Source organism: Apis florea, unplaced genomic scaffold (genome assembly GCF_048593485.1).
Source record: "Apis florea isolate Af1SG1 unplaced genomic scaffold, ASM4859348v1 contig_3203_pilon, whole genome shotgun sequence".
Lineage (NCBI taxonomy): Eukaryota > Metazoa > Arthropoda > Insecta > Hymenoptera > Apidae > Apis > Apis florea.
This window is the reverse complement of record NW_028256723.1, coordinates 4,149,101-4,175,468: the sequence shown is the minus strand read 5'-3', so window position 1 is coordinate 4,175,468 and position 26,368 is coordinate 4,149,101. Positions and strand designations below refer to the sequence as shown.

Sequence of the window (26,368 nt, the reverse complement as noted above, 5' to 3'; positions counted from 1 at the left end):
TTAATAATAAGTTTTGCAGAAATAAAGATATTATACCATTTCTATTATGCTTGCAACATCAAAGCTGTAAGATACACACATATTTTGTGTGAAATGAGGTATGTAATTATATATACACATAAAACTGTATTTCGTAATATTAATATAATAATGGTAATGGTAATAATAATAATAATAATTAATAATAATAATCCCAATAATGATGTTCTACCCAGATAATAAATACTATAGATACAGTGTGAGTGTGGTGTGTGAGTAAATTAACCAATTAACTTTATAAGGGGGAGAGGATTAGGGATTGCTATGTACAAGTCATATTTGTACTATGCGACTGACGCAATTAGCCACCATTGGCTTCCATTCAGACGCGCCCTGTATTCTCTTCTCTTGTCTTTTTATTTATTTCTTATATATCTTTTTCGCTTTGTTTGCGCGCTCATTTATTTGTTTATGAAATCATTTTTTTTTTCTAAATTTCAGGGAACAAACCTCTCTGTGCCCTTCTCTCATTTTCTTTTATTCTTGCTCTTTTTTCGCTCATTTTCAATTATCTAATATCTCGGCGATGTTTCTCACTTCATAAATTATTTAAAAACAATATTTTACACTATTAATGTATGTATAATATATAGAGGTCACCTAATTTGAATAAAATTTGTCAAACAGCATCGAAAAATTGCGCTAATGGGTCCAGGAAACATGATAACAGTGACCCAGTGCCGCGCGAGCATAATATAATATAATATATGTATAATTGTCGTACTTATCTCACACCAGGGGCTTGTACGAGGCATTTTACTTGTAAAAAAGAAGTATCGCCTCCCTTTCCGTTCTTCTTTTTTTCATTTATATCATCTATATAAAATTAAAAAACAACGTAATATTATTTATATTACTTCGTCGTTATTAATAATAAAAGCTTTGTACAAAATTCAATTTACAATTAAAAACGTTTTGGTTATGTAATTTTCTAGAGATTCTGATTTGTAATTGAACTATCTACCGACAGAGAGGCAATTGTTTAACTTCTTATGGCGCGTTCTCTTTTGTTTCCTCTATTCTTCCATTTATACACGCGCACTCGTTCTCCCTTCTTTCCTCTCTTTCACACTTTCTTTTATTCACTCTCTTTCGTTCTCTTATAAGTTCATTCGTTCTATCAATCTCTCGCACACATAAAATTCTACCTTCCATTCATTAGATTCCATTTGGTATACGGCAATATACGGTCATCATAATATTTCGTGTTATCTTATTTTCGTTTATCGCGATTATTGAAAAACATAAAATACATTCTATTTATTTTTTTTTCGGATATCGAATTACACGAATAGAAAAATGTTAAAAAGAATTACTGTGCATTGATAATCATCAAGTTTACGCTACAATTACGATGTATTATCGCATTAATTTAAAAAAGAATCGAGTACAAAAAAAAGTCAGTTTCGCATTGGAGGTTCGACTAATGGTCGAAAGATCGTTCTCCCAGTTATCCAGAAGAATCTCAAAGTCTCTAAAAAACAGTTGAAGACGGACGTAGGAAACCAGTTGCTCTCGTAAAGCCCCAAGTGACGGTATGGTTAAGAAGTGCATGAAAGAGGTGCACATACTGCACTACGAAGGGAGAGGGTGTGGGTCAGACGAGAGCTGCTGCTGCATGGTAGAGCTGCATGAGCGCTTGTACGTGCACTGGCAAGCAGGATAGACGATCTTTCGTATTCGCATCCACTGCGAGCCATGATAGGGCATTATATCCCTCCAGTACATATCTGAAAATACATATTAGTAATAATAATTAGTAAATATATTATGAAGAATTTAGCAAAGATATAGATTGTTGATATAATACGAATATATTATATTTTAAACTAAATTTTAATAAAAAATATATATATATATCATAAATTGTAAGTTACTAAATTAAATATTAAATAAAATCTTGAAATACTATAATAAAATTTTTTGATTTAATGTCTTTGATATAATTAAAAGTTATTTTCAAAATATTTAAATTATTAATTATAATAATATTTTTATTAATAAAAAACTTTAATAATTAAAAGAAAAAATATATAATCAATGAAAGCAATAATATTAACCTGAGCACATCGGTGGTATACTGTGAATCTAATGGATGAGCAGTGAGTGCACTTTGTTGTTGTAACAGATCATCACTATTCTGTTGAATTGCTGGACTATGCAAGTGTAAGGCATTCTTCAAAAATACTGGGCAAACTCCCTCTAGATGGGGACAAGCTGACCAAAACCATGGTGGCATTCGTCCAGTTGGTGCAGTAGATACCAAATAACCAAGAGCAAGAGGTTGTTGTAATAGCGTTCCTACTTCTTCTGCTTGTTCAGCAACTGCCATCTATCAAATGTAAATTAATTTTTTTTTCTTAATTTTACATATAAATAATAATTATGATAATTAAAACATTTATTTTGTTATATTTAATTCAATTAAAGTTTTAGTTAAAGTATTAGTAAAAATTTTATTATCTTATTTAATTTCTTTATGAAAAAATTATTTTTTATAATATAAAATTTTATAAAAAATAATCATGATATAAAATATTTAATATAAAAATTATGTAATATTCAACAATATTCATAAGTTAGTAATATTAGTAATATTCATAAGTATAATTATATTTATTAACATCAAGAATTAAAATAGAAATGAATTGAATCTTTTAAACTATATTTAATTTCTGAAATTTAAATAATTATACTTATATATTTAACTTACTCTTGGTGTGTTACTACATGGAAATGGACTACCAGGTCCATCATGATTGCCTAAACCTGAACCACCACCATCTCCACCCATTGGAGATCCTTCAGGACGATGTGGACTGCCTCCAGGACTTTGCCCTCCACCAGCACCAGCTTCTGGCCATACATTGAAAATATCGTTGAAATCTCCCATGCCTTCCATACCTTCTGGCATATCATCATTTAATGCAGAAAATAGTTCATCATCTCCTAATTCTGGTCCATTAATATGCTGCTCTTGAAATGCAGTCTGTGACGACTATAGTAAAAAAAAAATTATCATTTTTAGATATTTATCATATTTATCATAGATATTTATCATATATTTATAATATAATATCATAAACATTGAATAAAGAGAATTTTATTGAAATTTTATTAAAAATAATTTTTAATAAATATATTAATTTTTAAAAATATATTTATTTTTTAATTTATAAAAAAAAATTTTATTTTTCCTAAATATATCTATTCAACTATTAATTTATATTAGAATGTACAAGATATGATGTAAAATATACTTTATTTAGAATTATATAGAATATAATTTCCAAAGAAGGATAAATTGAAAATAAAAATTTTTTTTTAATAAATTCATGAAAGAATTCTATTATTAAATTAATAAAATAATTAATGTTTTGAAAAAATGTTTTTTTTAATAAAAAAAAATAATTCTATATATTTTACTTTTAATGAATATTCAAATGATTCTTATTAATGAATTTTTCAAATAGTTTTTGTTAATATTTTATTTATATTTTGAAATAAAATTTAAACAAAAAATTACCTGTGTGGTAGCAGATGTAGGAAAGACGAGAATATGAGTACACGTAACATCTTGTGGTGTAGACAATTGGCAGTTTACTGATGCTTGACTAAATCTTTCATCAGGTGTAAACTGATCAGCCATAAGCCTGAGAGTTGAATCTGGTTCAAGGGAAACTAAACAAGCGCTGAGCACACAAGGTGCTGCTGACGGATATAAAAGGCTGCATTGACCACATATTTCTTTAAGATGTTTAGAAGCTTTAAGAAGCGCTTTTCTCGACAATAACCAACTCCAACCTTTTAGTTCACCATGTCCAATACGGCCTACACGACCTACTACTAATCTCCAAGGTTGTACCTAAATGAATAAATGTAAAAGTATTTATTTTAATAAAATATTTACAATTATTTAAATATTAAATATAATAATTTATTATTACTATTTCTTGTTTCTTATCATTAATTATATTTTTATTACTTTTTTGATATTTTAAAATAACTAAATATTAAATGATTTTATTTTTCTATTAAATGAATTTATTATTTTTTAAATATATTTAAAAATATTTGAATATTTCTCATTAAACTTACTGACTAGAATTATAGTATACAACCATAAATGTTTTATAAACACAAAATAAGAATTAAATATAAAAAATTTATTTAATTTTTTTATGTTATATATAAATTACTTACACCTTGAGACATTACACTTAATATAAAATCCATCAATTTTTGTAATCCAATTCGTCTGGCTGAGGCGCGTTTTCTTCTTTTCCTATTGGGTATATCAATATTGATAGTAGCTGTTTCGAATATTTCACCACGATCATCGGTCGCAACCGCAAGTAGCCAGGATTGATCTTCGCTTAGACAGTAACTGAGATACAGAACTGCACACTCTTCTGGTCCAGCAATGCCAAAAGACTCTGGTGCTTCACTTTTCGCTCGTAGAGGTGCCAGGACGTAGGCTGGTGAGTATAACCGGTACGGGGTTCTGTTTCGTTCCTGATGTATAGTTGCAAGAGTATTACTATAAGACTGAAAATGATCGAGTCATGGCCTGTTTATCTTTTACTATTTTTATCATTTTAATAGGCACACGGGCAACACAATTGATTTATTTTAAAAAATTGACACAATTAAACACAAGAGATACAAAATAGGATCTTACATCTTTACTTTTAAGGAAAAGATCTGCTGCCGCAGCAGTACCGAATCCAGTGAGACTTTTTACTGTGGAATTATGATTTAATAATCGACGACCTTGTAGAAATACATTTAATGCTAAAGCTCTCATTTCATCTTGTATTTTGCGCCTTTCCCTAGCTCGTCCTAACTCCATTATACTTTCCAAGGATATTATCTGAAGAAAACATAAATTACAAATTAATTATTTACAATTAGTTATTTAATTATATGCAATACATCATTACATATTAAAATATATATATATATATTAGATTAAATATTGATTTTTTGTAATGTATAAATCTAATTTTTATTTATCCTTTATCTCTTTTTAAATCAATCGATTAAATTATTTAATAAAATATAAGAAAAATTATAATTTAATCTTACCTGAACATTTATATTAGATCTAATGTTTTCAGGCATGCTATTAATTGCAGTCGAATATGCACGTAATAAAGCTAAAATAGCAAGTCTTCGACGATCAGGATCTTCAGGACCTCCCAATGAGAAAGGTTCTACTAAATAAACGACTATAGCTGGAGGCTCAACTTCCTCTTCATCTGGACCCGATGTAGTATTAGTGTGTACTGTGGCAGTTTGTGAAGTTGGTGTTGTATTACCAGTATTAGAATTAGTATTTGTTGTATTTGATGATGGGGTTTCACTTCTAGGATTTTCTCCTTCTAAAAATTTACAAATTTTATATAATTTTTTTTTATAAATACTTTAAACTTTAATAATATATTTCAATTAAAAGAAAAGTTTAGTGGTATTATTCATATATAAAGGATGTTAATATATTTATGGAGATTCTTATATCTTTACAATTTTGTATTTGTTTTGATTTCTAGAATTGTTCTTTAAAGATATATTTCAATGAATATATATATGATATATTGTGTAATGAAATTCAAAAATGATCAAGAAAAGTATTAAAACATACCAATAGATTCAGGTTTACTTGACAATACATCGGGCGTAGCTGGCATTGTATCAGTAACGGGAATAGTTGTTTGTGGCTGTTGTTGCTGTTGTTGCTTATTAGATTGTGAATCTCCAGGATCTAATAAACTTCGATCTTGAATAACTTGTGTTAAATATGGAGCTAATCGATGATTACAGACTTGGGCATATAATCTTAACAATTCTCCTAATTGGTTCTCTCCTAAAAGTTTAAACCAATCGTCTATTGGCTGCTTGATTTGTTTCTGTACAGACGATTTTCCAACTCGAAGAATACCATCACGCAATGCTTTTGAAATAGGTGTATGTCTTCCTAGCCGACAAATCTGATAAAAAATTACAATTTTATAATCTAAAATAAAAATAAAAATAAAAATATATTACATAAAATCTATTTACTTACTTCATATGTAGTTGATAATTCACGGAAAAATGATTTTACTTTGTTAACAACACAATCGCTATCAGGTGCTACCACTACATAGGCAACATCTCTCGGTCCAGCATATGGTTCCAGTAGCAATTTTTCCCAGTAACTTAAAGCATAAGGTGACAAAGATAGCCAATCTCGATCATATCCAACAACTAGTGCAGGTATTGGTTGAGGTTCACAACGATCATCTGTTCCACGACCAGCTAAACGATGAAATTGTCTCCAAGTTAAAGGACCTGCGACAGTATATGGTGCTTCCCACATTCGAGTGGTACATTTTTTTTGTACTGCATCTTGTAATAACGGTTGTAAAGCTCTCATCATTCGCACAATATCACCACTGCATTGAGGACCTTTTGCTCTAAGAAACACCCATCGATGCACTCCAATTATACGATTAGTCCTTTCATTGTGCGTACCATTAATTTTACCCTGATCAAGAGCTGCTAGCGAAACTTCGTTTCCATCATTAAACTCCAACATATTTACGGTAGGCGTGAGCATTGGATAACTCTTCATTGTAGCGTAAATCCTCGATGCTCTGTAAAGACTACTTGCAGAACTCTGTATGATCAGGCACTGTTCTCTAAGCAATTCTAACACACTAGGTGGTATCACATCTAAACCTTCTGATGGTTTACCCCCTCCACAGGCTACAGCAACCAAAGACGCTTTTTTCTTTTCCGCTGGATCTTCTGCAATGCCAGTGATTTCCATTTCATCTTCATAGAACAAACCAGCTTGATGAGCCAATCGTCGATTTACAACTGCACTAAAACCACAACTACATCTGATCTGATCATCATCTTGAAATAAAGCTCCACTTGACCATGAGTGTGTAAGATACACACCAGCATCTGCACCTTTAATATTACCAACAACTTTTGGACCTGCATTGCATACACAGAGACTGCAACTATCGAAATTATGATCACGGAAGATATTAAGCACAGTGTCACCTAAAAGGATGTTCACTATGAGAGAGTTCGATTCTGGTGCACGAGTAGGACCTGGTGTATCCGCTTCGATGCTATTCAAATTTTTGTTTAGATACGATGAAGTAGTAGATGTGGCAGGACTCGGTTGATCATATGGTGGCGGTGGTGGTCTTCCGGAAATAGTTGCTGAACGATATGGTGCTCCCAATGGTGCTGGACTTGGAGGACAAGGTTGTTGTTGGACTGAACCAGGTCTAGTTGGTGGAACTGGTTTATCTGGGTTATTGGAAGTAGGATTGCACTGCCAAGAAGGTCTATATACGCAGTGCGATGGCAGTGTAACAGGAGGTAAAGATTGGCTGGGCAGATTTGTGAGTGGAGCATATTTGGAAGAACCAACCATCTTACAGATGGGCGCAGGTTTGAACACGTAAGACCAATCATCGATTGGCTCTTCTTGAGGAGATCCCATGTTCGGATATATATCAGGCAGATGCCTAAGTGGTCGTTGAGGTACAGAAAGTTCCGTCTGGTCCATTAAAGAGTCATTCAATTGACAAGGAGAAGCAACTGGATTATGCTCTAAGGATGGTGGTGTTGGAAACATTTTAGAAAGTTCTTCTGGTCGTAACACACCTACTCCTCTATTACTATGTCTGTTATTGGCATCTACTCTGGTTTCTTCATGTATTCCACCAGATCTATTTGATTCTGGTGGAGTTTGTACTTGAAGCTGATTTAAATTCTATAAGAAGTATTATATAATTTATTTTAATTATAAAAATTATTAAATAATAAAAAGAAAAAAAAAGAAAAACCAAAACTTACAGTTTCGTCACTGGAAGTATCTGGATCAGAATTATCAAAAATTTGGTCTAAATCTTTATAAGACGCTTGAAGACCTTCGCTAGTAAATAAGGATCCTGGTTTAGAAGGATCATCTCTTTGCCGTCGAAGTCCATCAACGCTTGTACCGTTTTCTTCACCTGCTGCATCAAACTCATACGGATCTGTTCTTCTCCCAATGCAATCTCCCTATCGAACATTTATAAATATAATTTATAATTTATAGTGTAAAATAATATTACATATATTATATAAATGAAAAAAATCACTTACAACATTAACATTTGGTTCTTGTTTAATTTCTATTTTGGGTGTTTGAGATTGAGGAATTTGAGAATTCATTGGTGGATATAATGTACTATTCTGCACATTAACTGGACTGTTATTAGACTCCTTAAAACGTTTTACAGGATGATTGAGCCATGCTTCTTGTGTTGAATAATCATAGAGCCAACGTAATGACTGTTCGTTTTCTAAATAAATCTCCTCACATTCTCTAGAAGCTAGGACTGGTCGTTTTAATGTTGGTCCAGGAGGAGCTGGACTATGTACTTGATTATTGCATGCAGAGGAAGTTGATTTTGGGCCTTGAGAAGGAGTTAGTGGTGGGGCAGTGTTTGCATGACTTGGTGGTGGTTGAGGACTGAGTGTAGGCATTGTCGGTTCTGCTGGTGGAACCGATGCTGGCTCGGAATGTGGAGTTGGAAGAGGTGAAGGTGCAGGAGATCCTGGTGAGCCAACAGATGGAACTGGTAGACAATCTCCTCCTGTTGGTGGTCCTCTTGAATAAGAAGGAGGTCCGCCTGGTGGTGTACTTGGCGCTTCTGTTCTGTTCAATACAGACCTATTCCAATTAAGGAACACATAAATTAAGATTCTTTTAGAAGATAAATGTTATATAAAGATTAATAATATATTTAATATTTTAAATTTAATGATTTATAAGTAATGTTGATAAAAGCTGATTCATGCAAAATAAAAAATGATGAATTTTTTAAAATAAATAACAAAATTTTATTATTATAATAAATTATAATCATTCCATTAAAAATTATTATAAAAAAATATAAAACTTAATATATTTATCTATATTTTATAATTAGAAATTGTTAAAAAGTATTTTTAAATATAATCAAAAATAAAATTATAAATTCAATTATAATATTAATATAATGAATATAGCAAGAGAAATATAATAAATACAAAAATCATGCTGAAGTTGTGAACAATACTGCAAAGCATCCTTTAACAACAACACACATGCAAAGCATCCTTTAACAATAATTACCCGAAATAAAAAAAGCAAAATTCCAAAAAGAAAAATAAAACATAAATATTTAAATAATATTTTATAAAAATATATTTTTCTGTATTAAATTATTATAATCTTTTATACAATATTAAAAATGGAAATTAATTGCATAGTAATACATGAAATAAGAAATAAAAAAATTAATTTTATTTAAGAGAAATATACTTGTAAGGTTTTTAAATTTTATAATATACCTCAGCGCTATTTATATTATTTATTTAATATTTATATAATATGATATATATAATATATATTGATTTACCAATTTTGTATAAATACTTACTATAATATTTATAAATATATATGTAATAGCTTTTTATACAAAATGTGTATATTAAATGTGTATGTACAAAATGTGTACATTATTTCTTTTTAATAATATTAAATGTAAGATTTGTAATATATAATATATCTTGTACGTTAATTATTATAACATATAATTATAATAAATGATTTTTCTTGTTTACATTTTATCACAATTAATATTTATAATTTTTCCAGAAATGAGACTTCCCACATACAAAAAGAAAACATTATACAATAATATTGATTAATGCATTATTCGTGCAATTAGGTTTAGTTACTCCTGATTAAATAAGTAGCGGAGCTTTCATAAGCAATGTGAATTAAAAGATGACGTTATGGTATTATAACGATCAAACGATATTTGCATTATTGAGGTGATTAATTAAGATATGAAAAAAAAAAATGATTTTCTCATTGATATCGGGGCAGAAATTACCCACCTGGGGGCATTAGCAGGGACAGAGGGACAAGCATCCCACTGGGTGGTAGAGCGTCGATGAAACGGTACGACCCTCCGTCCACCTTTATCCCTCTGAACCTGAGAGGAGGCCAGGCTCTTCCAACCCCCGGGGTTGGCAGACCTGCAACCGATGTATTTAATATCTTGTTTTTTATATTTTTATTTGTATTATTTATTGGACAGCAATATATGGAGCAAAAATAGATACAGTAATGTCTTGCATTCTGATTGGTATTTTGTTCTCCAAATTGACCATTGCTATCATCATCATTTCTTAGTCATATCATTGTAAACAAAACTATCAAATAAATCTTTTAATGGAGTTATCTAAGTAAAACATAAATAATATTATCTCACTTTATCCTTTATTCATTTCTAGCACAAACTCTCCTTACAAGTTACAGTACCTGTGATCAAAATACAAAGTATTACTGTAATCTAATATCAATTTTAATTATTTTTACAATTTTTCAAACCTACATCTGATGTAATAATATATATAATATTTTTTTTAGAATTTTTTCAAAATATGCATATTTTTTTACTTTAGAGTTATAATATATACTTTTAATTATTTATTTAAAATACGAAGAAAATAAATAAAATCTTAGCAGTGATAGTATTTTTAGCTTCATATTTATTATTTTATAGTCCTTGTAATTTTTATTTTAATATTTAATATTTCGATTTCTATTTATTATTATTTACCTTTATTATAATATTATATAAACTTTATAATTTAAAAAAAATAAAAAATTTATAATATTCTTTACTAAACTTTTTGATATAGGATAGTTTTATTGTCATAAAGAGTACTAATTTAAAGAAATAATTGCATTTTAGCCATTCTCAAGAACTAAATTTACATGCATATATTGCAGCAGCCATTAAAAAAACTATCTATATTGTAATATTTTAAATAATCTACATTTTATAAATTGTGCTAAAACATGCAGACAGAATCAATAACATTACGAACATTATACTATTTTAAATATTATGAGATAAACATAGAATGCAGTCAAAAGAAGTATATGTTTATTGCTACATATAATAAATATGCAAAGAAAATAATAGTTAAAAATCTAACAATAATTTCATAAATGCATTCTTTACATATACTTTTATATAATATTACGAATATTGAATAAAAGTTATTATTATTATAATTACTGTTACCGCATTGTAATTTTTAATTATATTGCGTCGATATAACACTTACAATTAAATTTTAATACTATTTAATGAAATTTCTGAGATAAATTTCATTTTTTGAATGAAATTTTTAAAAAATTTTTAATTTCTTAAATTATAAATAAAATTGTGAAACATAGTAGTTTTACAATGCAGTAGAAAATTTAAATTCATTAATTTAAAATATCATGGAAATTACTTACTTTGAACAGATACAGGAAGACTTTTGTGTTGGATCAACAAAGGTCCAGGTTCCAAGTTCTGTGGAAGATTCTGTCTTGGAAGCAGAAATTGGTGAATTCAAAGTACATTCTGCCCATACACGTTCTGGTAATTCTGTAGCTGCTCGTAATTCCTGCTGACTCAAGAGAGGATGTTCACAACTAGCAGGACTACTTGGTGGAGAAAGAGGAGTATCAGGTGGACTATCATCCATATCTGTGACCAGGACATAACAAGAAGGATAACGCATACGGACACCACCAACAAGTACTTCTACTAGAGGTGGAAGTCCTGCTTCTATATTACTGCTATTGATTGGATAAAAATGTTTCCATTCTTCAAGAAGTTGACTATCTATACGTCCCACTGGACCAATTAATGTGCCTGCTAGTCCATAAGGAGCTAGAATCACTGCAATAGAATTAATAAATACATCAAATAATTATATATATCTAATCATAATTTATATTAATTATATATTACAAAATAATAATTTATATTAATTATATATTAATTATATTGAGTTAAGTAATTTATTATATATATCTACCTTTAACACCAGATTGGGAAGTTTGGGTACGCTGTAAGCAAGTCCTTGTAAGATGTCGTACAGCAGGATGCTGCCTAACATCCACACTTGCACATACAGTGCTTTCTCCATGCACAAAGAATGCAAATGAGAATGACAAGTGACTACTGTAAATAGTAAAATTATTTAAATTAGATTTTATAAGGAAGTTAATATTTAATTATTTAATAATAGTAGCAGATTATTCATTTTAATATAATAAAAGATACTACTAATAATAATATAAGAACATACCTACTGCAACGGTGTTTTTCGAATCCATCATAAGGTTGTACGAACCACTTTCCTAGGCGAACAAAATCACGAGATAGTAAGCACCGTTCAATCAAGTTATGCAAAGCTTTGAAAAGAAGTGACCGGCACTCGTATGATAATCCACTTTCCCAAGAACCTTGCTCACTTTCTGCAATAATAATAAGTGTTTATATTATAAAACAATTAATCTTATTTATTATAATGTAATAATTCTTATTATTTTATATAATATTTAAAGATTTTTAATATAATTGATATATATATATATATCGATTGTTGAATATCTATCTCTATAACAATTAAAAAATATTATTAAATATTCTTATATGCATATTTCTTATAATAATTATGTGTTTATATATAATTAAGATTCTTAAAAAAATTAAATATATAATTCATCGCAATTTTTTTTTCATAGATAGCGAAATTTTGTTTTAGAAACAAATACATTTTATTATTTTTCTGTGATCTACTTTCCTCTATGATCTACAATTCTTACTGGCGGAAAGAAACGGCTGATTCCACTGTGAAAGTAATGCAATTCGTATAAAATTACAGCGAGTCACGTCGACACTGGGCAATTCATGGAAGACAAAAGAGAGTTGACCAAGAAAATAAAATTCTAGAATTTTATGTTGATAAACTAAAATCAAATTGTTTTCTTTTTATAGTTGTATTTTTATTTTTATATGATAGATCTAATGTTTCGCGTCTTAACATATTTTTACTTTACTCGTGAAATAGTAATGAACTTTACGCTTCATGAACATCAATTCTGTAAATGTGATTGTGAAGGTATATTCTCTTTCACTTTCTAAAACGAATTAAAATTATAATAATAATACAAATTACGTATCATCTTGCAATATAATTTTTATACAAATTATAAAGTAATTTTTATCTTAAAATCTTTACAAATTTAAAAATAATATAAATAAGAAAAAAAATAATCTAATTTTAAAAATTGTATATTTTATAACATTAAATTCAATATTAATCAATAAAATTATAATTGTTCTTAACTAATTTAAAAGAAATGATTTTATTGTTGGTAATTTTTATAAAACAAACTTTTTTCAAATTTCTCATCATATTTATATAATATATTATAAAGATATTAATTATTAAGAATGTATTTTTCTCTATATTTTATGTTTATCAATGATTCATTCAAATCTTTAATACAACATATACGTTTTCTGAAGTTTTTTGGTCCATGATACTCGAAGATTGAATTCATCCAAGACTAACGGTTTATCAGTTCGTTCCGCAATTGGTGTACTCCTTGCGATATACAATAATGGAACCTTGCGTTGCATCGCACTGAGTTGCAGACAAGTACATGGTTCAGCGACCCTATGCAGAGAAACACGGTCTAGCCAACATTACCGCTTCGCTCGCTTTGCACACCTTCTTTCTTCGAAACAAAAGCATACGGGATTTCCTATAATAATGTCCACTAGAATTCGCGATATACTGCTTTTGAAATACAATTGTCTTTCATAAAACTATTTAATCACTATTTTATTTTCCGTAACAAATATATTTATATTTTTTCATTTTTTAAATTGAATCTCTAGTATTCAATACTATTCAAATCTTAGAATAATTTAAAAATAAATACATGTAAAGAATACATATGTAAAAAAAAAAAACATACATATTAATATTCTTGAGATTAATATTAATTAGAAATAAAATAAGTGAAGATATTTTTTCACTTTGTTTCATAATGAATATTCATTATTTTTAAGCAATATTTTTTCATTAAATTTTGAAATAATAAAATTTTATCTATTAAAAATAAATGTTTTCTATTTTTTTTTATCAATATTTTATTTTGATTTGAAAATTCTCTTTTTATGTTTTACTGTTATAAAATATCATATCAATGTTATATCTTTTAACACAATCTGATTAAAAATTAGATGAACGTAGAATTATATAGTCGTTTAGACACACTTTTGTTGTATATAAATTTATTTTTTATTAAAATTTTTAATTATAGATTATAATCTACTTCAATAAAGAAAATAGAAATATCTACGTTTTTGTTACGAATAAATCCGATTTATCCATATTATTTATTCATACCATATTGCAATAATTCCAGAAAATTTTTGAAATTGCAATTCTCCATTGTATATCACAAGATATAGAATCTAACGAAGAATATTTAAAATACGAAATTTATTTATTACGTCATTTAATATCGAATCATTAAAGAATAAAATATTAAATTATGTTCTCAATTTAAGCTAATACCCTTGCGAGAAAAATATTGTTTTTAAGTTAACTTATTAACACCTTGTTTTATCATTAATTATTTATATACATAGAGTCTATGGAACGATAAACATCCAATCTCTGTGTCTATTGAGAATCGAAGTTATCCATAGGAGGGTACATAATACATAGGAGCTTCATTACTCACCACACGCGATGAGTTCCGGTGACACGAGACCAGAGAGATCAGGTTCCTCGCCATACCAGAAAATCCAGAGTTCCTTGGCGGCGGTAAGGGAGAGGGGTGGCGGTGCGGGCGAGGGTGCGATGCCCAGGTCGAAGATGCCAGCTCCGGTTGCCGAGGCGGTTGCCGGGCCGGAGGTGGCCGGCGTAGCGGCGACCCGCCGCCACACGCAGAGAATGTCACCCGCGAGGCACCGCGAGAAGCTCGACAACACCGGGTCCTCGAGGGGAGTACCCCCGAAATCGCCGGCTACTTCGCCCCACACGAGCTTCTTCCATTTAATACCGCAGAGGTCCGTCTATCAATAAAACGATAATGAAATCATCTGTTAGTCGTCTTTATTTAATTTCAACTAATTTTTTTTCATATAAAATTTATCTTACTACTATCTCGTTACAGATCATTTTGATCGTATTCGATTTCTTTGATTGATTTTATGAATTTTTTTTGGATATATTTGTTTGCAATAAGAATAATGAAAGTTATATTCAATATAAATTGAACAAGATGTTTTAATTATAAATTTTAATAAAAAAAAAGAATGCACGAGATGAATATCATAAGTGTTTTCATACTGCATCGATCAATGTTGTTTATCAAAGTTGTACATCAAATTATATTACTTAGAAATGAATATATATTTACTATTTGTAATTAAAAAATTAAAATTATTGATTTATTAAAATATAATCTAGTTACGAAAAAGAAATATCTCTTTTTATTGCGTCGAATATTGAACAAAAATGGATTTATTGAAATTTTTATATCATTAAATTGTTTTATATTGAGTATTTATATGTAATAAAATTTATTAAATAAAATAAATATTTATAGTGAAAAATATATTTTAAATTAATATTTTTGATTATAAATATTAAAATAATTAAAATATTGTTATCATTAGATACATATTAACAATTGTTATTTATATATTAATTATAATTAAATATGTAATTCATGTGAATAATATGACACTTGCGCAAATTTCCCCAATTAGCGGAGATAAGTTAGAGATTATAGGGAATGTATCGGAACATTGGTTGACTGTTGAGAAAGGTCGGTCCTTGAACTTTCGCCGCATTCTATTTCCATTTGTCACGCAACGTAACAAATCGTTGATTTAACCGTGAACAATAAGATTCTCCTTTAATGTATACATATAAATACACATTGAATAAGAATTTAAAAATATATTGCAAATATAGAAAATAATAATAATGAAATTATACCAAATCATCTATTAAAGGATATTAGGTAAAAAATGAAAATAATGAATAAAGCATAAATATTCATATAAATATTCATAATCAAATGTATAACTCTCTATATTAAATTTGTATGAAATTTTCCGAAAATATTAATGAACTTGTATGGTCTGATGAGGAACAAAAAAAAATGATAAATAATACATTAATTAAAATCTAATTATATCCAAGGTCGATATTTAAAATAAAATGTCTTATCATTGTTAGTCAGAGTTCATTCACCCTGATCCGATAACTAACACACCTGATTCTTTTACTTTTTATTGACTTACATATACATGACTAGTTGATGTTTTTGTAAATTACTGATATCCACTTTACACAGTTAATTGTATATATTTAAAATATATCATTATAATTGGGACATGCATAATATTTATAAATTAATTATATTCAGCAACAAAAATAATTATATAACTGTTTTACATATTAAATTATTTTATATTGAAATAATTTTATATATATATTTATTATAATTTTATTTACATTTAAAATATTATTCATTATTTAAAATTTATTTAAATATTATAATTTAAATATAGCTTGTAAGTAACATTTTCTTTTTATTTCATGCATTAAAAATTACCAGATGGATTAATATTATTGTAATTGTTAAAATACACAATTGACATATTTAAAAGATTACAATTTATAAATCTTTTGTATTTTATTATTATTAACTATTATTTGAAAGTATTAATTGGATATTATGTTTTGATAAAATTTAATTTATTTAAAAATTATCAATTTTAGATCATTATTATTTATTTGATAATTATATATCATCATTTTTGATATATAATTATATCAACACAGAACGAAAAAAAATTTTTCACAAAATTTTATCATTACTTAGTACAATGTATTTATATAAATTGCGAAGATCGTAAACATGTCTTTTTATCGTGGCGCCACGACGAAATGATAAAGGCACGCGCAGTCGCAAGCAGGTCGCGCGCTTCTCAACCAATGAAATGCGCGCCTTTTCTTACGTCATATTGTCAGCTGACATAATCAGAATAATTCAAATAAGAGTGGAAACTTATTATGATTTTAAATAAGATATAAGTTTAATAATTGTTTATTAAACTTATTATTATCGATAATATTGTGTATCAGTTTTATAAAAATTATTTTTTTATTTTATATTTAAAATTTAAAATGTTTTGTTGCATATACAAATCAAACATAATTTCATAAACACTAATTAAAAAAATTTATGAATACATTGAGTTTTCAATTTAGTTTTCTTGAATAATATAGTTATTCAAGTTACATATATATGATATTAAACATATAAGAAATATATGTTTAAAATTGTAAATGAAGGAATAATACATCAATTATTAAAAAAATTATTCTTATGAAATATGTTTGATGTTGTATGAAAAAATTTAAAAAAAATATGTTGTAATTCTCAAATTTTTCATTTTAATAATAATAATAATAATAATAATAATAATAATAATAATAATAATAATAATAATAGTAATAATGTCTTGCATTGACATTGATGTATAGTATTAAATTAATTTCAATTAATTTCAATATTAATACTTCAATATATTTTATAATAACATAAATATAATAACGATATAAATGATATTTTCTTATATGTATAGATATGATTTTATTATGTTTTAAAGAAAAAATATTAAAAAAAGATCGATTCGAAGTTAAGAGCGCGCAGTGGCGCCTATCGTGTCGACGCGACGAAATAATCCGTAAGCAAAGGCGCCCATCGTAACGCTACGGGGCTGTCAAGCTTACTGATCAATACAAGCAAGGCGACGTGCAAGGCCGCCCGCGTGGATTCAACTCGCGAGTCTGCCACATTCCCTCGTTCCATTCTGCCATACGCGCCTCTATTCGTATTCCTTTTCTCCCACGGTATCATTTCAGAGCCTCTTTTCCCTTTTTGATTTTTTCTTTTACTTTTTAAAAAAAATTTTTTAATTATTTTTTTTTATTAGAATTTATTTAAATCTAAAATAAATAATTATATTTGTTTAAAAAAAATTTTGTTAAAGAATTAGTCTAATTTTTCTTTATTATTGTTGTAAACTTTTAAAATAATGTATAATATAATACTGATAATCCATTTAAATTTATATTAATATTATATTATTTTAATTCAATATAACTATATTATTTTAATCAATTAATTCAATATACTTAAAAATGAAATATTTATGTATTAAAATTTTAATAATTTTGTATTTTTATAGATTTGATAAGCTATATAATTAATTGTATTTTTTCTTATATATAATAATTTAAAAAAAATTGAAATTTTGTATGAAATTTTAAATATTTACATTTAAAAATGATATCTAAATGAATAAAAATAAATGAAATTTATCTTTCAAAAGATAAAAATGATTTTCAATAATTCTCATCTTTTACTGTTAAGTAATGCATCTAAAAACCGGTTAAAAATGATCTTATATCAAAGATATTTTAATGTTTCATTGCATCGTCAGAATATCTTTAAACATTGATAATTTATAATACTTGATTTTAATTTTATTTGATTCATTAAAATATTAAAATTCGTAAAACAACGTATGGAACGATAAACAATCACAATTTACTAATATAGCCTTCGTCGATTATAATTTCCAATGCAACCGATCGCAATCCACATACTTCGAGTCAAAAATACACAGTAGCATATCGAATTATTGATCGTGTAGTAAGAGGAATAATGCCGAATATCAATGAAGATATAGAAGAAATTATACAATCTTATTTTTATAGCAACAGAGAATGTTTTGGTGCGCATAGAACGCAGCTACAGCTGTAAATTCCCATTTACTGCCCTCCTTATACGCTTGCCGTTAAAGCAGCACGAACATTACATTCACGTGCGTAACGAAGCGGAATTCTCTTGCGTACAAGCCACTCGAAAGTGGATATACGCCTCTACGATGCCACTGACGTTCGTCTTTCTTTTTCCTATGAAATCGTACTTCCTGCGTCAATTCTTTCAATTTTATTTGAATCTTATTATTTTAAGAATTCTTTCTTTTTATAATACAGTTGTATTCTTTCTTTTTTACAATAAAGCAGTATTACTATTTTAATAATGATATATATAATTATTTTTTTAATATTTTAATTTTTTTAAGATTATAAATAATATTTATTAATATTAAAATCTTAAAAAAAAATAAAATTTATGAAGATTTATAAATATTATTCAAAAATACTCGTTACTAATTTTTTTTAAATATAAAAATATCAATTTTTTAAATAAAATATTATTGAATAATTTTTTATCGATATTTTATACTCATTTTAGAATAAATTTTTTTTGAATGTTGATTGTGAGTGTCATCAAAGATAATATTAAATATGCATTCATATATATTCATAATTATATGCATTATGATTTTTGATTATCAATTATTCATTATAATTTTTTCAACCAAAATAAAGATAAGTATACAAAATTAAAGAATCCGAAACTAATTTTTCTTAAAGAAAAGTCTATATCTTCTTATAATATATACATATAGGACAAATAAAAAAAAATCTTAAAAAAAAAAAAAAAAAAAAAGAAAAAAGAAAAAAAAAATACAGACTTACTTTTATCTGACTATTTGTAGCAAAAGTTATCAAGCATTTTGTCAATTTATCAATTATCAATTTTTATTTTATTAAAACTAAAACAAACATTTAACTTTTTTAACTTTCATGGATTCATTATAGAATATTTCATATATGTCTAATTCGTTGTGATTGTATAAAACATATTGTGATAAAAAGTAGATAAAATATGTACATTACATATTAGAATAATTGACTTTATTATATGTATAAAAAAAAGAAATAATAATTATTTATTAATTAAACAAAATATAAAAATAAAATAAAACATTTTAAAGCTATGCTATATACTTTTATCATCAAAAGACTTATTCTAATTTTTGTTATTATATTAATTTATGTTTCTTCATAAAAAATTATGTATTCCACTATTTAAATTTAGATAATAATTTCTATATTAAAAATATGAGATTCCTTTCATTGAGATTCTATTCGATGTATTTTTCTTATCACGATTTAATATCTCTATTTCTTCTATTTTTTTATTATTTTTTTTTCATTTGTTATTTATAATTTTCATATATTTATTTATTGATAAATGGCGAATTAATTTTGAAATAGATAATATATAGGAATTTATATTAAACTTAAATATATCTAAATTAATTAAATACAATATTACATTGTAATTTAAAATTTTTTAAATCGTACTTTAAATATTTAACTTATTTTCTATTACAAAAAAAAAACAATATAGATAAATATCATAATCTAATATTGATTTGTTTTATACAATACAAGTATGTTTTTAAAATTAGTATGTAAGTCTGTTAAATATTTAATTAAACTTGTCTCATTGACAAGTTAACCAACAAGTTCTATGCGAATTGCACTATCATCCTTGTTATTCTTTTTTCGCTCATTTTTTTGTTATAATTTTTTAAAAGAATTGATAATATGTATAATTTGTTTTCTTTTTCTATTTCTACATTTTTTTATTCATTTCAAATACAGCATATTATTTTGAATTTAATTTTATAATATATGTAAAAAATACTTAATACTATGAATTCCGAGATCAATATTTCATTCAATCATTCATTATTTTATATTATTTATATTATGATGACTCATAAATAATTGTTTAAAAATTAAAAAAAACTGTTTGTAATCTATAATAAATATAAATCAAAAATTAATTAAATGCAATATTTCAATTATATTTAACTGTTCATTTACATTCATTTTATTTTGCAGTTTCTGAATAAAATCAAACAAGAAAAACTGTTCACGTTCAGAGAAGAATTAGAGAGTCACTGGCTATTCTCTATTTCAGTGTTTCCCAACTTGTGACCTCTGAGGAAAGGCCGTCAAGTGAATTTTAGGAAATTACAAATAATTATTTATTTATATAAAAAATTTTATAATAAAAATTTTCAACATTTATTTATTTCAATATAATTATCTAATAATAAATTCTATTATAATCTATAGTGATAATGAATATTAAAAAAATATTAAAAATTTATCGCTTTTTTATCGATTATATATTAATAGATAATTAAATATTTCATACTTGCTGGAATAGATTTCCAATATTTAACATGTACATACTTAATAGATCTTATGTGATTCACTCGTAGAAATGAAATATTATATTTATTTTATCCTATTTAAATATGTACTTTTATATAATTTTAAGAAAAGATAGGAATGACAGGTTATTTAACTATTATAACAAAGGAATATATTCCAAAAATGTTGGGAAACACTGCTCTATTATATATCAGTCCGTTCTGGTGATTTCTCGAGCGAGATACGCGAGGCACGCGGCTTCTTCGTCGACGAAGTCACTCGGCTAGATTATGCTGAAACTGGTGCTCCGTGGAGAGAAACAGGAGAAGCCGAAGGGGGCTTGACCAGCCTAGGTGAAAGCCTTGCACCGCGAAGACGTCACGTGTTAAGACTACAAGAGAGTTTACACATCGCCCGATTTTGAGCTCGCCACTTTTGTTTCGTGCTGACTTCGGAATACCGTTTTTTTCCCCCTTATTTTTCGAACCCTCATTTTTAAATGAATAAAATTTGATGCAATTAAAGTTCACCGATCATATATAAAATTTGTACATTATATCTTAATATAATAAACTAGTACGTGCGTGTATGAACAGTAAATTTTAAATTATTTATTTAATTCAGAATATTTAAAAATAAAAAAAAAATAATAGTAATAATAATAAGAACAGTTATAATAATCACTTCTGGAGTTCTAATGTTAACTTTCAATTGGTTTTGTTGAGTTATAAATGATCCACAACAATTTAGTTATTTAACCTTTCCAATACCTAAATTATGAAAACAAAAATTTTACGATAGAGGTGAAGAATATAGCTAAATAAATAAATAAAAAAAAATTTTAACAAACAAATAATAAAATTTTACTTGAAAATAATATATAAATATTATATAAATATGATACAATTGCCAATTAAGATTACAAATTATTTAAAATTTTTTTTACAAAACAAATGTTAATTTTAATATATTTCATTGTAATTATATTCTGCATTTTAAGTGATAATATTATCAAATAATCTAATCTAAATCTAACTCAAATTGTTGTAGCAATTCATAATATTAATTCAGAATTAAAAATTCTAATTATTTTGATTTGATGGCAGATGAAGATTTTACGGTTATCAGAAAATTTGTGTTAACAAAGATAGATTTTAAGATTTTCCTTTATTTTTTGTAATAAATTATCGATATGAAAATTATCATTTTCATTTATTTCTTGTTTCAAAGTGATGTAAATAAAGATTAAATTAGATTAAAATTAAAAAATAACAATTAACAAGTATTTTTTTAATATTTTCAATTAATTATCAATCATAATTGAGAAATTATTGATTTTTTTTCTTATCGTGCGATTTATAACGGTAATGAAAAATTTTGACACAATTAAATATATGTTAAATATAAAATAATTTGTATTTGTCTACTTTTATTCAATCACATTTAAAAGTTTCTTTTTAAAATACTAATATACACGAAATAAATTTATCATACTTGAATCTATTTTTGTTTTTAAAAATTTATCTTTAATTACAATTATTTCCAATATATCTTAAAATTATTGACGTTTCTTAACGAATTTTAAATATATTTTAGTTTTTTTTACTAATATTCATATAAAAAGTATATATTCTATTGTACTTTCCATTGAATATTGAAAAAAAAATAATTTAGTAATAATTTATTATATATAAATAATATTTTTTAATAAATTTATAATTTATTCAAATAAATCAATCTTTTGTAACTATTTGAATTTTAATTAATTAATAGTAATTAAAATATTAAAAAGCAAATTGATTATTGTATTGACTATGTATTGTGTATGTATTTTAGCCGTTTTAATGTCAACGAAGAAGTAAATTCACGCTCTTGTTATTTTATTAATACAGAAGTTATAATCTGTATTATAATCTGTATTAATGACTCTTCAAGTAACATACACATTTTATTTGTGTAACAAAAAAAAGTATTTATTTTATTTAAAAATTATTAATAAGTACAATTTTTATGGAATAAAGCAAATAAAATTATTAAATAAATATAATCTAATAAATACAACTATGTTTTAATATATATTTTGATAAAATCAATGCTTATCAATGATTCAGATTAATTGCATTGTACATTCGAGTAATCTCTTTAGATAATAGACGAACGCGCTTCTATATATTTTTGATTGAGAACCACTGTCCCGAGCATTGCTCCTATCTGACCGTTGCAGTTCAAATTTTACTATGATTCCAAATTATAAAATTGTATATATACAAAAGTCATCTTAAAGTTATTTTGTTTGAAACATCTCAAAATTTCTCCAAACAAAATATTATATATACTACATTATTCGAAATATTTACGTAATTTTTGATAAATCTTAAATACATTAAATAAATTCTATTTTACAAAAATAATAAACTAATTTTTCAATTAAAATATATTTAATAATTTAATAATTTATAATGTATTTAATATCTAAAGACTTTTTAAACTTTGTAAAAATAATTAAAAATTCAACGATATCACAATGACGATATCATGATATTTCGTAATATTGATAAAAATACTGCGTGAATATACTGTACTTCGAAATCACGTTACGAAGTTGTTTGAAAAAATTTCGTAATAATTTCTTAAATCGAATTCATGCGGAACAGTGGAGGGCGACGAACTGTCGTTAGAAGTAAACGAATTTCATCGGGGAAAGCTACGAGGGGAGTCAAAACGAAAGCATAGTTCTTGCAACCGACAGAGAGAATTGACACGACATTAAACTTCCTCGAATTTTAATGCAACTCAATAAAAACGTATGGTGAAATGTAAAAAAGAATATAAAAATAATCGAAATTATGACCGAAATGTTAATGTTTTTTGAATCTCAATTTTTTTAGATTTTGTCTGGATATTTCTTATCGCGATTTTTTCATATGTGTTATTTTGATGATATTTTAGATGAAAAATTACTTAAAATAATTTTCAAAAAGATTTTTCAATTTATATTTACGAAAACATGACCATAAATTTAACGGAATAAAAAAAAAGAAGAGAATAAATGAAACGAACGCTAACAATCTCATTTAAAGGTAGATGTTTTGATCGACTGTTCATGGGAATGCGGTGCGCTACGAATGTAACAGAAAAATGTGTCTGTCTCGCCGTTATACGCGCGATAAGTATGTGTATACACGAGTCGCGCGCATACTGCATGGTCAAAATGGAAAGAGAAAGAGGAAGAGACAGCCTAGAGGCCTTGCATACAGGCCGTTTCTAAAATAGGTGGTTAAACTTTAGACACGTATACTGCCAGTCTTACAAATAAAAGAAGATATTTTAACTATAATGATGTTTTGTTTTGTTAAATTACTAGCTATTCTTTCACTTGTAATTCGTTAAATTAATATATTATATCATCATATTCAATATAGTACTCAATATATTATGCATTTTGAAATTTCTCGAACATAAACGAAGATTAAAAATATTTTTTTATATTATGAATTTTTCAATAATTTTATCGATGTATATAAATTATTATTATCATACTAATATATTTAAATATATTTATATATTATGTCGTTTAATACAATCTATACACTCAAAATATTTTTATTATTAATATCTATTCATAATTTAAAAACGAATTATAGAAAATTCTTTTACCATATGTTTGAAAAATAACTATATTAAAAATCAATGAAAAGAAAAAAATTTATTAAAACGCAAAATATTTTTTAATAATGTAATTTACATGTAATTTACATGTTTTTTACATGTAATTTATTATCTTAATGTAATAATAATGATTATATATTATATTAAAAAAAAATTAAATTTGATTCGAATGTCATAAGAAAGAAAATATTTCAATAAAAAATATAAAACTTGATTCTATCTTCATTTTTAACTCAAAGTAAAATATATCATCGGCAATATAAGAATAAAATATAATCAAATTTCGTCGTATATGAATATGTTTAATCACATATAATCACGTATCACCACCAAAATAACATTTAATCGCAATCTCACAGATATGTCAAGTATTCTTAAGAACTTTAAAAAAACAAATCAGTTGTAATTTGAGAAAAAACTATTTTCACAAAAATTATTCTATTCACAAAAGGAAAAGGAGCAATATACACTCCTGATATTGGAGCACCTATTTTCGAAACGTCCTGTAGACAAGTAGAAGTATACGAAGAATCCATATACATCAATAGGTTGGTATGTATCACATAAGCACGTTTGAGGTTCGTTGAGTTCAACGAAAAGGAGTTCCTAGACTCGCCGGACCAGAGCAGACGAGGACTTTCAAGTGGTGCAAACAATGTCTGACACAGTTTTGTGGCTTTGTTGAAAGGCGAAAGGAATGTTACGAGAGACGATCTTGTTATCTGTAGTAAAAAGATCGCGTTTTCGACCACAAGTTTATCGAAAGATCACTAATAGAACACCAACTACACAGCACAACAAATTAACAATATTCACTGCGATAACCAAAGGATACATGCAACAGTCTTCGGACAGCCCTGCTGCAACCTCCTTAATTCTTTCACGAGTGGAAAACTCAGGGCCGACATGAATCAGGCATGACATTGGGTCGCATAAACTTCAAATCCCACTGACGCGCACATACACGCTTGCGCATATATATAACTACTTATGTATGTACATATGTACATATATAGATGTATATATAGGCATATGTACATGCAACTATGTACGTATATGTATGTATACACACATATATATATATTATATACACAGTAATGGAAGGGAGGGGAGGGGAGTGCCGCGATACACAACACCGACGTCGACACGAACGATCGAGTACTGCCCACGGGAATACTCCAATATATAGGTTAACCCGGACGACTTCTGCTCGCAACATTACACGGTACCGTTAAACAGCCGTTGGACAACTGGTTTCCGTCCTGTGAAGCCAAAGTCTCGTTCTTCCGAATCTCCAAACACAGAGTAGATATGTGCTCCGACTCTTACGAAGAGTGGGCTCACTGATCACTCACCAGTGCGAAGAAATTCGTGTGGCAGTCCTCCAGGCTAGCGCCGTTTGTTTGATGCGACGGATGCGTCATGGCTTCTCCATCGTACGCCGTACACTCATTAGCAACACTTCTCGCGGCGGCGCGCCTCTCTCAGCCCCGAAAATCACACGGCGAGGCCGCTATTATTCGAGAACATTTAGGAGGGTTTTCACTTCTCAATGGCGACCGTAAAATGGCGGACGATG

The 26,368-nt window shown here is 27.0% G+C and overlaps 1 protein-coding gene across 3 annotated transcripts; it reads right to left on the bottom strand.

Annotated features, from left to right (window-relative positions):
* Nucleotides 1–106: 106 nt before the first annotated feature.
* skd (mediator complex subunit skuld) lies at nt 107–26,357 on the bottom strand. 3 transcript variants are annotated; one of them, XM_003693813.4, is made up of 17 exons: nt 26,145–26,357; nt 14,693–15,026; nt 12,238–12,406; nt 11,965–12,110; nt 11,396–11,825; nt 9,979–10,119; nt 8,194–8,764; nt 7,903–8,109; nt 6,107–7,819; nt 5,684–6,029; nt 5,128–5,423; nt 4,721–4,912; nt 4,243–4,587; nt 3,566–3,904; nt 2,753–3,037; nt 2,100–2,371; nt 107–1,769 (listed from the first exon to the last, which is right to left on the bottom strand). In XM_003693813.4, the coding sequence occupies exons 1-17, from the start codon at nt 26,211–26,213 to the stop codon at nt 1,637–1,639; spliced, it is 5,988 nt and encodes a 1,995-aa protein (XP_003693861.1). In that variant the 5' UTR covers nt 26,214–26,357; the 3' UTR covers nt 107–1,636. The 3 variants fall into 3 exon arrangements, with proteins under 3 accessions (XP_003693861.1, XP_012342210.1, XP_012342211.1); XM_012486756.3 differs by having other exon boundaries at nt 4,243–4,554; XM_012486757.3 differs by lacking the exon at nt 9,979–10,119 and having other exon boundaries at nt 26,145–26,346.
* Between the last annotated feature and the right edge of the window lie 11 nt (nt 26,358–26,368).